A 15042-nucleotide genomic window follows, 5' to 3' on the forward strand; every position below is an offset into this window, starting at 1 on the left:
AGAAAATTTACCATAAAATGACAACCATGCCCCCCCAAAAAAACTGCAGTAGTTCAGTATAAACAACAAATTGTACGACCTCACAGTACGTAACACCATGTCACAGATATTTATGGAATATACATGTATGTCTGAAGGTTTTGATGATTGAATGGATCATTTTGCATGTGATGGCTCATATGATGAAAGAAGGTGTAGAAGTTGTGAAGAGGACGACAATTTCACTCGTCGGTTTTGATCAATAAGACGTGCAGGTGGTTATTGCGCAAATTGTAGACAATTGTACTTACTTTTTGCGCACATGTGCCAAAACACGTGTAATTTGCTTGAACGAATGAGAAATTTGAATCTCTTGTGAACAACAAACTATTTGTTCAGAGATATGAAGTTATTGTTTTGAAAAAAAAAAGAATTCTCATCGAAGAATTGAGCCAAAACGAAAGAGAAAAACTGTGAGCAACAAACTCAAGAAGCTCAGTAAAAATACAAAGTCATGTTTCCCTGTGACAAATGATAACGTTGCTGTGCAGACACAGAACATCCACAGTTACGCATCAACTTGACTTTCTTCTTACCGCCTCTTTAAACTCTCTGCCTTTTATATTATAGACACATTAGAGCGTTTCAGAGTCTGTTGTGAACCATTAACACAATTCATGTTGTGTTCACAGAACATGCAGTCAATTAACACGTCTCTAAAATGCTTCAAGGTGCTGAATGCGAGACTGGGAGCATTTCTATTGCCTCCGCACGACAATTAAGGAGGATTTATTGGCAGAAATGGAATATAACATTAATAAGTTTGTTTTCTTTAGTGTATAATCATCTGATAATAAGAATTGTTGTGTATCCATTCGCTTAGAAGGAGCGGGTCCTCTCTCCACGGAGTCCACCATGTTGCACCTCCGTGTTTCTGAAGTAGCACCAGAACGGACAAATCCAAACTCTGTTAACTTTTCCTGTTAGGTCCGGAGTCCATAACGGTACTCGTTCGCTGATACTTGGATGAGATTACTTATTACATTTTATAACAGGTAATTAGTAATTGTAGGTATTACATTCTTTAAAGTAACGCTCCCAACCCTGAATTGGGATCAATTATTGATTTATTTTTTTAATACATGAATTTATAATCCCCTTTTTAATTTCATAGTGTAAATCTTGTCTTGCGTGGGGGTCCACATTTCTTACTATGAGCATGGAAGTTCCTTTTTGACCTTGGGAATAGTTGTGTTGCGAAATAATCTAAACTCAAAGTGCATTTATAGTCTTTTTACTTGGTGTCATAAGTTCACAGTGATCGGGGGGATAAATAGTTTCTTCTATAGGAGTAAAACCTGTTTTCCTCTGCGTTGTAGAAGGATGCTTATTGACGCATCACATTTAAGGGGATTTATTGGCAGAAATGGAATATAATATTAATAAGTTTGTTTTCTTTAGTGTATAATCACCTGATAATAAGAATCGTTGTGTTTTCGTTATAGCTTAGAATGAGCCGTTTATATCTACATAGGGAGCGAGTCCTCTCTCCACGGAGTCTGCCATGATGCACCTCCATGTTTCAAACTTAACTAACGTTAAGTTTTCCAGTTTGGGCCGGAGTCGATAACATTACTCGTTCCCGTCGCCGCCGCTCTCTCTCTCTTGCTTCACCACTCACTTCCCCTGTATACACACACACACACTCTACGCACTGGCTCTAGAGAGAGGGCCATTCACGTTTTTTGCATCAGCCACCGTAGCTCTCTGACACGCTTGGCACACGGAAGAGGCTTCAGCTGGTCGCACCTCACCACTAGATACCACCAGATCCTACACACTGCACTTTTAAACTATGCATTCAAATGGTGTAAGCAGTCTAATCTGCCCTGTAGGGCTGTGCACCAGCTTCAGAGTGTAAAACAGCCTCGTAGGTTTCATTTGACAATTTCTGCCTCAGACTAGAGCTGATCTGAGTTCACATTTATAATTAATGCAATTGAAATGAACTTTGGAGATAGAAAGGAAAGCCCAAAAGAAACCTAGCAGAGAGGACGGATGCTATAAAACAAATTATTATTGGCTGCAGATGAATCTATATCTGCTTCCTGGTGCTGATGCAGTGATGTACTAAAGAGAACGCTTCCTGTCTGCATCAGAACCACAAACCGCGGGTGACAGGAAAACACACGACACTGTAACTGAGCTTTTTGAATGACACCGATTCTGTTTCAGATTGACATCATTTAAAATGTCATAGAAATGACTCTCCTAAAACACTGAGTCTTATTGTATTTCTTCACAAACAATAAGCAGATATACAGGTATCCATTCACACTTGAAGTGTTTTCCCACGTTATAAAAATACACTCCTTATTCCTGCCTCTAGGAGGTGGAACCCTGTATGTCTGTGTTTCCAACAGCGGCGGCTCCAGTGAAGTCTGTTATTGGTGTTCCCCTTTTACTCCAGAGTTCAGTAACTGGGCCCGTCTGATTTGGTCCACTTTATCAAACACTTGCAAAACTCTGTTGTTGAAGTCCTCCGGCTGGTCAGCGTATACGTAGTGTCCGGCGCCACGGATGGTCTGGTTAGAAACAGGAAGCGAGAAAGAGAAGGTTTTTACTGGTTCATTGCTTTTAGAAAAACGTTTAGAGCTAGAGTGAAGCTACAGATATCATATGAAACTAGACAACCAAAGGAAACCATTGGTACCAACCATGTTGGGAACGAGGCTAAATAACGGTCCAAAGTTGGGCTAAATTTTGGCGAGGAAAAACTGGCATGGCCATTTTCAAAGGGGTCACTTGACCTCTGACCTCAAGGTATGTGAATGAAAATGTGTTCTATGGATACCCACGAGTCTCCCCTTTACAGACATGCCCACTTTATGATAATCACATGCAGTCTTTTGAATGCAGTATAAATAAATAAAAAAAGCTGAGTCTCTTGTGGATCCAATGAGTCCAACTGTATTCATGTGTGATGATGTTAGTCCCCATAGTAGCCATTTCATTGTAGTGAGACAATTTTTTTAAACTTGACCTCGCTGTATAAATTGACCTGTGGTGACCTCTAGGATAATCACAGCCTCGGGACCTAAAGCATTCAGAGGATGGATGGCTTTCCTAGCTAGAGTGACAATAAGGGGGTTTCTGAGCAGTTTACACAATAGAAGTGCTCGCCATCCAATCGCAGAAAAAAAGATTTTTGATACCAAATCACAGCATGGCTTTTTCTATGGTGTTCCTCAAGGTCTTGGTGTCTTAATGTGGTATTTTGGAGGGATTATTGATCATTTTTATCAATTCTTGACAGATTAAAAAATGGTTAAATTTAGCACCAAATCTGTGTAACAAATGGTATCAACCCAAGAACTGCTGCAACGACTTATGAGACATAATAGAGCATAGGGATGATCATCATATACTTCTATCATCATGTTCTAAACCCTTATACACTTTTACAATTTATTTTAGATAATTCATTAATTCATGTTTTTTTCTGATTTATGACTTTTAAGACTAGAACAACTTGATACTCAGTGCTGAGCTGCATCTCAAATTAATCTTCAGGTTCCCAGCTTTCAGATGATGTACACCACTTCTATGTGACATCTACTGTTGACCTGCTATCTTCCCCTAAAGGCCCCCTGTACCCCTCTAAAAAAGACAAAAAACGGGTCTATTGTGGGTCTCAGAGGGTTAAAACATTTATAGTAAAAAGTTATGTTATCGCAAATCAGAAGGACTTGAAAAAAATTAAATAGAAGTGCATGAATTCTCTCATCCAGTACACAATGAACTTACTATGATCTCCACATGCGAGTGTGGCCTCATCCCTTTGATGGTGTTGCCTGAGTTGCCGTCTATGCTGGAGCGAGACCCGTAGATGATGGTGATGGGGATGTCGGGCTGAAGCTGGTCCATCCTCTGCAGCATCGGCCTCGTAGCCCAGCCGTAGGGAACGGTCATGTTCTTAAAGGCGGTTTCCCCACTGAGACAATACAGAACAACTAACTCAGAAGTTGATGACAAGGCAGAACTTTAGCATTAACAAATGGCTGCAACAAGGGTAATGAATAAATTGCTTTAATCGCAGTTATTAAATGAAAGGCAGCGGAGACAGACCTGGGGGTTTGCACGTTCAGGTGGTAGATGTACTCTGACACGGTGTTGTCACTGAACATGGAGGAGAACTTCCTCTTGAAGTCGGGTCTCAGAGTCTGGACCAGAGTGAGCCCTGCAGGGGCCACAGAGGGGACGCTCAAGTGTCAAAACCGAGCATGTAGCCATTAAAGAGACGAGGCTGCTTCATTACATTTGACACGAGGAGGGTTGGAGGGCACAAATGGAACCACACTTTCACTTGATTTCTCTTCAAAGTCTCCACCAAAAACATTAGAAATCAGCTGTAGTGGAATTCTTGTGCTATCAAGTGCTCATCATATGACTAGTTTTAATTAGTAGTCAAAATAGTTTTCTGTATATTTAAGGGCCAGTGTGTAGCATTTAAGGGGATTTATTAGCAGAAATGTAATATAATATTCATAACTATGTTTTCATTAGTGCATAATTCATAACCAGAAAAACTAAGGAATCCATTGGTACCAGCCATGTCATACTAGGTTGTCGAGAAGGATGTTAAATAACGCTCCAAACTTGTGCTAAATTTTGGTGAGGAAAAACTGGCATGGCCATTTTCAAAGAGGTCCCTTGACCTCTGACCTCAAGATATGTGAATGATAATGGGTTCTATGGGTACCCACGAGTCTCCCCTTTACACACATGCCCACTTTATGATAATCACATGCAGTTTGGGGCAAGTCATAGTCAAGTCAGCACACTGACACACTGACAGCTGTTGTTGCCTGTTGGGCCGCAGTTTGCCATGTTAAAATTTGAGCATATTGTTTTATGCTAAATGCAGTACCTGTGAGGGTTTCTGGACAATATTTGTCATTGTTTTGTGTCGTTAATTGATTTCCAATAATAAATATATACATACGTTTGCATAAAGCAGCATATTTGTCCACTCTCATGTTGATAAGAGTATTAAATACTTGACAAATCTCCCTTTAAAGTACATGTTGAACAGATACAAAATGTGCGATTTAATCACAATAAATATATAAATAAATAAATATTTTAAACGATTGACAGCCTTAAAAAATATGTGTAGATGCAAACCATTTTAACCATGTCCTCTTTTGTTTTTACAGTCTTGATTCAACCAGAGTCAACATTATTATTCATTCATTCAGTGCATTCATCATGCATATATTTTCATATATCTTATTTTCTCTCTGTATACTACAGATGCTCAGCTACTCTTTTACATACCCTGCATTCATATTCCTCTCATTTTCATATTTCTCATTTAAATGAACAGTGTATTAGTCTGTTTTGTTTGATACTAATTTGCTTTACTCTTATCTAGCCCCATTTGTCCTGCAGCCACTACAGATCACCTCATCTCACTTTGCCGGCAGCATCTTTTACCACCTTGCTGTTCCAGTCTTACCGAGCGGTCCAACCAGTCTGAGTCCAGCCAGGGGGTTGAAGGGACTGAACATGGCCCCGAGGGCTTTGATCCACACCGGGATGGGGCGGTCTGCCTCTACTGTGTCCGGCCGCTCAGGGAAACCCCAGGGCTCCACCAGCACTATGTGCTTCACTCTGTAGGCCAGAGATGAACACATTAATACACTAAATACATTATATAAATAATAAAATATATACACTTTCACTGAGTTAAATCTTTTAATCAACATCAGCCCTGGTCATAACTACCAAATATTTATTGAATTCCAGAATATTGACCCTTTAAATTGCTTACATAATGCCACAGTTGTAAAAAACACCAAAAAAAACCAACATTTTGTTGTAATCTAAATGATAGGGTTTTTTTTTACAGTCTGGGATATGTCAATGATCAGCAGCAACATTGGCTTTGATGCAATGCATCAAACACATAATACAGCAGCAAGGCCTTGAGTGCAAACCAGGAAAATAGCATGAGTGAAAGTTCTGTCTTTTTTTACCCATCCATCCACCCCAACCTCCTCCCTATGCGGACTCTCTCGCTCTTCATACTACGTCACCTGACTTCCTCCTTTACTCCAGCCACGACGACGGCATTTCAGCGGTAACCCCCCCCAGAATGTGTGCTGTGCAGTGTGGCAGCAATTAGCTAGCCAGTGGGACACACACACAGCTTCCATTGATATGATGGATATTGAATGAAGTAAACTACTTGTATCGGGTATCATTTTAAAGCTGGGCATACACTGTGTACGGTTTTTAGAAATGTTGTTGTGTACTTCCTACTCCTACTGTACGAGTAGATCGTTTGCGATGTAAAGACAAAGCTCACGATTTATGTGCTCACACTGTACGGTCTGATCGTCAGCCACGACCTGAGTCCCTATAACCAATTGGAATGATGGTCAAAGTTATGAAAATAAATTGGAATAAACCGGAGTTATACTTTAAGAATGAATGAATAGCAATAATTCATCTTTTCTATCCACAGTCATCCTCACATGCACTGGGTGATAGCAAGGGAACACTATGGACACACTGCCCATGCATCAAAAACAATCCAAAATCTATGCCAACTGCATCACATGTCCTGACAGTACAGCAGTACAAATGATCTTAAGGTCCTCCATTTGTAACCTATTATGTTGTCCTGTAAACTAAACCGCAAACTCTCTCTTTAGGCCATAACACGAACAATGAGCATGGTTCCGCCTTAATAAGGACATACAGTATGTCCCTGATTAAAAGCATCTCCTGTTAGAACATAAAGGCTATTGGGAACACCGAGATAACAATAAGAGGACAGGAAGAGGGACTTTTTTTTTTAGCATTACTGATGAAGGAGGGCGATAAGAGATTGAGGACATTTTATCAGACGTCCCTCGGGGAGAGCTGGGTGCCGGCTGGAAGCTCGGAGCCGGAGACGCAGCGAGAGGAGATGATTCAGGAGAGATACAGTCTAGTGGGAGGAGAGAGGCTTGGAGGACACTGCTGTTATCGCAGGCTGCCAGCACCTCCAGGCACACGGCTACAACTATATCCTGTAGACATGCTGGCATGTTTCACTACAACCGTGTTAACACTGAAGGGCACAATCATTATTCACGTCGGAGTGGTTTTTCCTCCTTCTGGGCACGGTCTGCTTCTTTGTTCTTCAGTCTGAGAACAGTCGCGATTAAAGGATTATTCGGCTTTATTTTAACTTGGGTCTTGATAATAAATATGAAATATTACAAAAACCTGCCACTCTCCACCTCCCAGTGTCAGTCAAAAAGTCTAATTTGCTGAATGTTTCAGATTGAACTGCTTTGCCCTCGGTATAACATTTATCACACAGTTCATATCAACAAGATCAGCACCAAAGACTAAAAGATCCCTTTAAAATGAAAAACAACCCCAACAGTACGATAAGAGGAATCCCATAATCTGCACCCACCTGTCAGGGTATTTAATAGAGTATGACACAGCCAGGTATCCTCCCAGGTTGTGACCCAGCAGTATCATGGACTCCAGTCCCACTTTAGCCCTCCACTGCTCTATGGACTCCACAAACTGGTCCTCGGCCTCCCGGGCGTCTGTGGAGAACAGAGGCCTGCTGCTCTGTCCGAAGCCCAGCAGGTCCACGGCGAAGACTGGCCGACGCTGGGAGAGAGCGTCCAGGTTCTGAGCCCAAAGGCCCACGCCACTTCCGAACCCGTGGAGCAGAACCACGGGGGTTTTGTCTTTGACACGGTCGCTGCTAAAGGTCAGGGTCCACAACAGGTTGCCGTTGGAGATGGGGACGTACTGTTTGGAGAAAGTGCTGTCTATACCTGAAAAGAAAGGGAAGAGAGGAATGAAGAGCTAAAAATGGAGTGATTATTTCTTTGAACTGAAACAGAGAAATTAAATTAGTCAAAGATACAGCTGCACAGCCTCACTCTTAGATGATGTCATTTTGTGTTCTTCATGCTAGTTGGTCGATTTGACCAATTATTGTTGCTTCTGAAGTGGCATCTTGTTTGAGTATGACGGATACGCACAAGACCCGCCCAAGGCCACAGTGCATTGGTGTATATTTAAGACCATGAGAGGAATAAGGGTTCAGAAAGGGTTCTTCCTGAAGGGCTGCAGGCTCTACCCAGAACCATTTGCTTCTGGAGAACCCTTCTTGGAAGAAAAGGGGTTTTTAAGGATTCTTTGAAAGACTCCGTCCTTTCCTCGCTTCCCGTTCATTGTCCATGTAAGCAGCCGTGCAATGTATTCTGGTGGCGTGGCGGCGCGATACGAGAGACGGTGCGTCACGTTGGCTGCTCCATTTTGCATAAAATTGAGGTCCAGGCTACTTTATGCAGATCAGGGGCGTCCGACGCGACTCACCGCCTCTAGAAACCCCCTAGAAACTCCCTAGAAACTCTTAAACTAAGCATTGTTGATCTAGAATAAAGACAGATTCATCGACTGCATGGCTTATTTCTCACATAAAATGTTTTCAGATACACATTTCGGTGAATTATTTTCATGATATAAAAGTTTCCAAACGAGCCGCCATGTTGGTTCCGGTTTGAAAGCTGGGAGCTGCAACACTAGATGGAAAGCGTTCCATTACTACAATACAACCATTACTCTTTTCATTAATACAGCTCGAGAAGCTGCTCCTTACATCGCAGCATCATGTCCTCTGCAGTCTGCAGCTGGACCTGAGAGGTGGGACACCATGACGACAACCAGCTGGGGATCCAGCACCATCTGCACAGACAGAAAGACTTCAATCATCAGGTTCATGAACTACAGAACTACATAGAGTCACTGCAGTGTGGGACTATGCTTGAGGGATTTAGACCGTACCGGGAAAATAGAACAGCAGAGGGCAGCATGAGGACTGAATGTTAGCACCTATTGTGTTTTAAGAGCGCCATATCTGATCTGATCATCTGTATCTTGTCATCTCTGCATCAGCTGCTCAGTGTATGAAGCAGAGGGTATTGCCTTACGTTAATAGGCAGGCTCTGATGACGCAGTGTAGTTTAGAGAGAGAAAAGCTGGAACAAAAACACTGACGACCAAATTCATCTTTAGGTTATTTTTTTTCATCTCTATTTCATGAAGTAAGTAAAATAAAACTAGGGCAGTCAAAATTAACGCAATAATACTTGGGATTTTTAGGTTGTAGCCGGCTCAGTATTAAAGCAAGAGAGCAGATACTGGCATCATATGAAACACTACAAAAGCTAAGGAATCCATTGGTACCATGTGCAAAGGAGGGTAAATAACGCTCCAAACCTACGCTAAATTTTGGCGAGGAAAAACTGTCATGGCCGTTTTCAAAGGGGTCACTTGACCTCTGCCCTCAAGGTATGTGAATGAAAATGGGTTCTATGGGTACCCACGAGTCTCCCCTTTACAGACATGCCCACTTTATGATAATCACATGCAGTTTGGGGCAAGTCATAGTCAAGTCAGCACACTGACACACTGACAGCTGTTGTTGCCTGTTGGGCTGCAGTTTGCCATGTTATGATTTGAGCATATTTTTTATGCTAAATGCAGTACCTGTGAGGGTTTCTGGACAATATTTGTCATTGTTTTGTGTTGTTCATTGATTTCCATTAATAAATATATACATACATTTGCATAAAGCAGCATATTCGAGTATTAAATATTTGACAAATCTCCCTTTAAGGTACATTTTGAACTGATAAAAAATTTTAAATTAATTGCGGTTATCTATGGACAATCATGCGATTAATTGTGATTAAATAATTGAATCAATTGCGGGCTAGATTTTTTTAAAGCCTGAAAACAGAGCCATAAGGAGGTGCAGAAGTGTAGTTTTCTCTCAGAACACTTGAATTACAATATGCTGAAAGGTTATTATTGAATCTTTGCCCAATGGATGCCAAAAATATACTGCCTGCTGAAGCTTTAATATGAGCAGAGAGAAGCTTTCTCCCTTCAGCTGATGAATGTGAAACTGTGCACATACATCATTCTGCTCAGTGAAGCTCAAATATCTAAATACAGTAAGAAAAACACATTGCGGGGAGGGGATTTATCTGAAACAGCGCTGCATCTTAAACAGTCTTGTGATCTAAGGAGCTAAATCACAGGCCTGCAGGGTCTGCTTCAGTGTATGTGGATGGGTGGGTCAGAGACCAGACTTACCTTATTGTGCTGTCCACGTAGCCCCACACACTGCTGACCAGACTGTGAGCACCAACAACGGACATCGCTCTCTGAATAACCCTGAAGCCAGAACAAAAAGAAACAGAAAGTTGATGGAGGTAAAGAACAGTGAGAGTGCCTGATGAGGGAGCAGTTACAGCACTGCTGTGGTAAATGATGACTGTCCTGTAGGTATACGGTTGACATTCAAACTATGTCACGTTCTCGAAACCATCATCTGTGGCAGGCGTGGGGCCAAAGGGTGGCCACTTAGATTCTACGGGTGGCCAACGTCTGATAAAGGTCTGATAAGCCTCAATAAACATTAATGATGATCTAATGTATTACTGAAATATGAGCTGAAGTTCACAACATTGTTCTAATAAGGAATTCAGCATCATTGCTGTTGTGACTTAATGCATGGTACATTAAGGTGAATTAGCCTGATATGGGTCATTTTTTGCATTTCAGATTTCTGAAATATATTGTGATATGAAGCCAATACATTAAATCCAAAACACCACTCCGAAATCCCCGGGATGTGTCCTAATCAAACCATAAAAAGAAAATGCAGATATCACACTCATAAAAGAAATGGTAGACGTATCAGTACGCTAATGCCACGTTTTCTCAGACAGATCTTGATTTTCTATTGTGGGACAGTCATGCCCGAAATGTGGGACACTGAAAAGTCTGTTTAAAGGCCTAAAAATCACCTTCATTAATGTAGGAAACACTCAAGGCTAAATGTGCAATCCCATGTTCAGTCATTTTACCACTTACAATGTTATTGCTGTTACAAAACCACGGCTTATAGGTGGATGTTACATGGAGAATTGAACAACATCAAACAAAGAATAAGACTATAAATAAATAAATAAATAAATAAATACATAATAATGAATATAAAAGTTTTGAAGCTTTTAGGTGTATTAGAAAGACATTAAATATCAATAGCTTTACTGACTTTTATTTGTTTGGGGAAGACTTACACCCACTGGAGCTTAGATGTCCCACTTTACGACAACTCACCCTATAAATGAACCACCAGGTATCACTCGTAGTTTTAAAACTGAATCCCTTTTTCCCTCCCAGACATATCCCAGTATCTGGGCCAAAACAACCACATTTGAAGGTATTTCTTCGAACAGTGCAGGATGACAGGAGGAGAGCCTTCAACAAAACATATTACACACAGCAAAAAAGCTTGAGTAACACTCTGCTACAGCTGCGAATCAAGAGCGGATTTCCACAGTTGTTAATGAAGTTGTGCTATGGTGTAAAACTTCATCGCTTGTTGCATTGAATTTTCAATAGGCTACGTGCTTGTACAAATGTAAGTTATTTGTTATCATACTTGCCAACCTTGAGACCTTAAAAAAAGGGAGGATTTCAAAACCAAAGCAGAGGGTCTGGGGGTCCTTCCCCAGAAAAACTTGAGTTTCAGAGACTTTGTTTCCTGCATTAGGGTGACTTTTTAAGAATGAAAATAATAAGAACACTGCAACATCATTTTTATGTTAAACTTTTGATTTTACCTTTAATTCCCGGGAAAGAAAACGGAATAATTCGCCCCTCTGGTGTGAACTTGGCGTATGAATCTCTGGCATAAACTAATATTTATCCGTATTTATTTATTTTTCCTCCTGCTTGAGTATTTCTTTCTCTTAGTACTCTCCATTTCTGTCTCCTTCTCTCACTCACTGAAGGTCCTTTCAGACACAACGCGACAACGCCACCACAGCGTTCTGAAACCTGTTATTTCTAACGGCTTGCGTCACACCATGATGGCTTTTCGCTGCGTCGAGCAAAGCCCAGCTTTGGCCGTTGCACGCTGTGGCGAGCGCAGCTGAAAAACCAGGAGAGGGCAATTAAAAAAACGGAAGTGGAAGGTTGGCAAATATGTTTGTTATTGCTACTTCAAATCACATGTCAAGTTGCATATTTTACATTCCTTTTTACAGAAAAAAACTATTTTGTTATTATTAATATATAGTTCATTATTACCTTAAATTTAGGGCTGCCATTTTTACTTTCTTTTTACATGTTATTTAAATGTGCCCCCCTCCTCTGAGTGTGCCTGGCCACCCCATCAAACATGCTCTAGATCCGCCCCTGATCTGTGGCACACAGAAACTCACAAAGTGTAACTTTTGCTACTATGGTAAGAGTGGTAATACTACTATGTTGGAGGTCTCTTCAACACGGGACAGGCTGTTCTATCTGACAACGTGTTAGTGTCATAATAACACCTCTGTCTGAGCAGTGGGCACCATGTTAGTTAGTTAGTTAGTGTGTGTTTACCTGAACTTCAGAGTAGTGCCTGACTTATTACAACTCCTATAACTTTGCAGGTGTTTAACAACATGCAGGATTTTTTCGGAATTACAGAGAGTCGGATATGACCTATTGAATGTGCCATGTATTGCCTGCCTTTGTGTACATCCTGTCACAAACAGGAGACGTGTATTAAATGAAGATACTCACCCTCTGGTCGCTGTCACCGCTCGCTCGGCCATACTGTGCGGTCAGGTGCCCCGAGAGTCTCTGACGTAGAGTCAGAGTGATTGGATACGTTTGATGTGTCGTTTTGAAACATCTCCACCGGGCGGTGCGCTCACTCTTCCGTCCCCTGCTCATCGTAACCGTTTCTGCTGTGAAACAAAACAAGCGCACCCCGCTACAGGGCGTGACGCAATGCGGAAGTAGAGCTTCCAAACACGTCCTAAACACTGCTGCTCAGTCAGCAGAGAGAGAGCTGGTGAGTAGTAAATGATAATATAGCGTTATATATTCAATGTAACACATTGTTTTCACAGCTTTCGGTGCACTAACGTGTTTAATTTTGCTGTTATGAGTCACCTGAAACCTTTAAGGCTACTGTACTTCTTCTAAAGGTTCAATACTAGCTAAATATCAATATATATAAACTGGGAAAAAAAAGTTCGGAAACTAGTGTTTGGTGGATTATTTCTCTGTTGTTACAATGCTAATGGTCATTGTATTTTACATGGTTGGAAAGCCTGTTTATTTACCTTCACAATGATGTCCAGCTTGTAAGGATCATGCATCTGTGGGATGAGCAGCACAGCTGATTATGTGGGTAGCGCCCAAGAAACATCACAGTGCACTACAGTACACTATAATGCCTGTGATTTTTCTACCCACAGATTTACAAACTTACAAACTGTTTTTTCTGAGTTTATCTTGTAATTTATCATAAAAATAGAAGTAATGACAGTCTACCTAGCTGTTATCAAGTGTATTTGTTACAATGCAGATAATTATTGTAGATACAACATTAAACCAGCTACAGTATGATTCAAGGAGGACATAATACTATAATTAGCCTATGTTAACATTAATATTGTAATTTTCAAATTCAGTGTAAAACATGTTGATTTCACTTATAATAGCATGAAAAATCACAGTTGTAATTGATTAAGTTCCATAAATGATATGTCTGTAAAACATTTAGCTGCCTGTGTTATCTCACTGAACATGGTTCACTGGAAGAGTGCCATAATTATTATTATTATTATTATTATTATTATTAATAATAATAATAATAATAATAATAATAATAATAATAATAATAAATGTATTTATATAGCACTTCTCAAAACAGATGTTACAAAGTGCTTCACAAGACAATAAAAGCAGATAAATAAAGTAAAAGATATGGTAACTGTTAAAACAGAACATCAGACAATAAAAGCAGATAAAGTAAAACAAATATGGTAACTGCTAAAACAGAACATCACAAAACATATCAATACAAATAGAAGTGGTAAAATGGTAGGACAAGTTGATAAAACAAATATACAGTATAAATACATAAATGTGTATAAATGTACACATGTGTCCGGAAACGGATGTGTACATACATATAATTATACCCCTCTACTTATAGGAATGCTATCCTAAAAGAAATGTGTTTTCAAAAGTTTTTTAAAAGTGGATACAGAGTTAGATGATCGTATCTCTATAGGAAGTGCTTTCCAGAGTTTGGGAGACCTGACAGCAAAAGCCTGATCGCCTCTTGTCACAAAATTGGAACTGGGAACAGCAAGAAGTTGCTGATCAGATGATCTTAGTATCACGTACAGGCATATAGGGTGTTAAGAGATCCATTATGTATTCTGGGGTCAGACCAAGTTGTGCTTTAAAAGTGAGTAATAAAATGTGATTATTACTTCCACCTGTGTGCTTCTCCTGCAACCATCCCGGGTTGTGAACCAGGTCGTATCTGAATTGTCATGACCAGGGATTAACCCCTGTTGACTGGCTTGGTTTCAGTTGACAAAAGGAGGTTTTAACATGGGTCAGATAACCCTGGTCCAACCCTGGTCATTGGTGTGAAAGAGGTATTAATTGTACATGGTTTACTATGGATGTATTAAAAGAGGAAGGGCCCATATTTTGCCTCTGATTTAGAAGGCCCAGAGCTGGATGAGGGCCTGGAAGCATGCCAGGGATTATGATTATATTATACCGTAGGTGATATTTCAGGGCCCCCCCACCTGTTGGCAGGAGCCCACTCCCGCTGGACTGATCTTCCTAAATTATATTATAGATATTTGTGATCCCCAGAGGATGAACCTTATTGATTTTAGTGCATCCTTCACTGTTGCTCAAGCAAGGACATCAGGCCAAATTTCCCACCTGTGTACAATAAATATCAACATTTTCAAACGCGACACATTAATGCAAATACGTTTGAATGCCACTAATTTCTTTAATGCATTAATGCAATTTGGAATTTTACGGTTTTAGTAAAGAAACCATGTCATACTAGCTTGTCGTGAAGGAGGCTAAATAAAGCTCCAAACTTACACTAAATTATGGCGGAGGAAAAACTGTCATGGTCATTTTCAA

At 40.5% G+C, this 15042-nt stretch overlaps 2 protein-coding genes across 5 annotated transcripts in view; one reads left to right on the plus strand and one right to left on the minus strand.

Annotated features, from left to right (window-relative positions):
- Positions 1-1105: 1105 nt before the first annotated feature.
- Positions 1106-12729, minus strand: abhd5a (abhydrolase domain containing 5a). Of its 3 annotated transcripts, none has more exons than XM_037783635.1 (8): positions 12652-12729; positions 10165-10245; positions 8663-8748; positions 7457-7832; positions 5501-5655; positions 4108-4219; positions 3787-3973; positions 1106-2564 (listed from the first exon to the last, which is right to left on the minus strand). In XM_037783635.1, the coding sequence occupies exons 1-8, from the start codon at positions 12681-12683 to the stop codon at positions 2424-2426; spliced, it is 1170 nt and encodes a 389-aa protein (XP_037639563.1). In that variant the 5' UTR covers positions 12684-12729; the 3' UTR covers positions 1106-2423. The 3 variants fall into 3 exon arrangements, with proteins under 3 accessions (XP_037639563.1, XP_037639565.1, XP_037639564.1); XM_037783637.1 differs by lacking the exon at positions 12652-12729 and adding an exon at positions 12469-12587; XM_037783636.1 differs by lacking the exon at positions 12652-12729 and adding an exon at positions 11197-11215.
- A 103-nt stretch (positions 12730-12832) lies between these two features.
- Positions 12833-15042, plus strand: part of ano10a (anoctamin 10a) — a 36663-nt gene continuing 34453 nt past the window's right edge. The window contains exon 1 of one of the 2 annotated variants that reach the window (XM_037783572.1): positions 12833-12925. The gene's annotated coding sequence lies outside the window, so the exon portion shown is untranslated. The remainder of the gene's footprint in view (positions 12926-15042) is intronic. The other variant, XM_037783573.1, reaches the window with a different exon arrangement.

This window comes from Sebastes umbrosus, chromosome 11, assembly GCF_015220745.1.
Source record: "Sebastes umbrosus isolate fSebUmb1 chromosome 11, fSebUmb1.pri, whole genome shotgun sequence".
NCBI lineage: Eukaryota > Metazoa > Chordata > Actinopteri > Perciformes > Sebastidae > Sebastes > Sebastes umbrosus.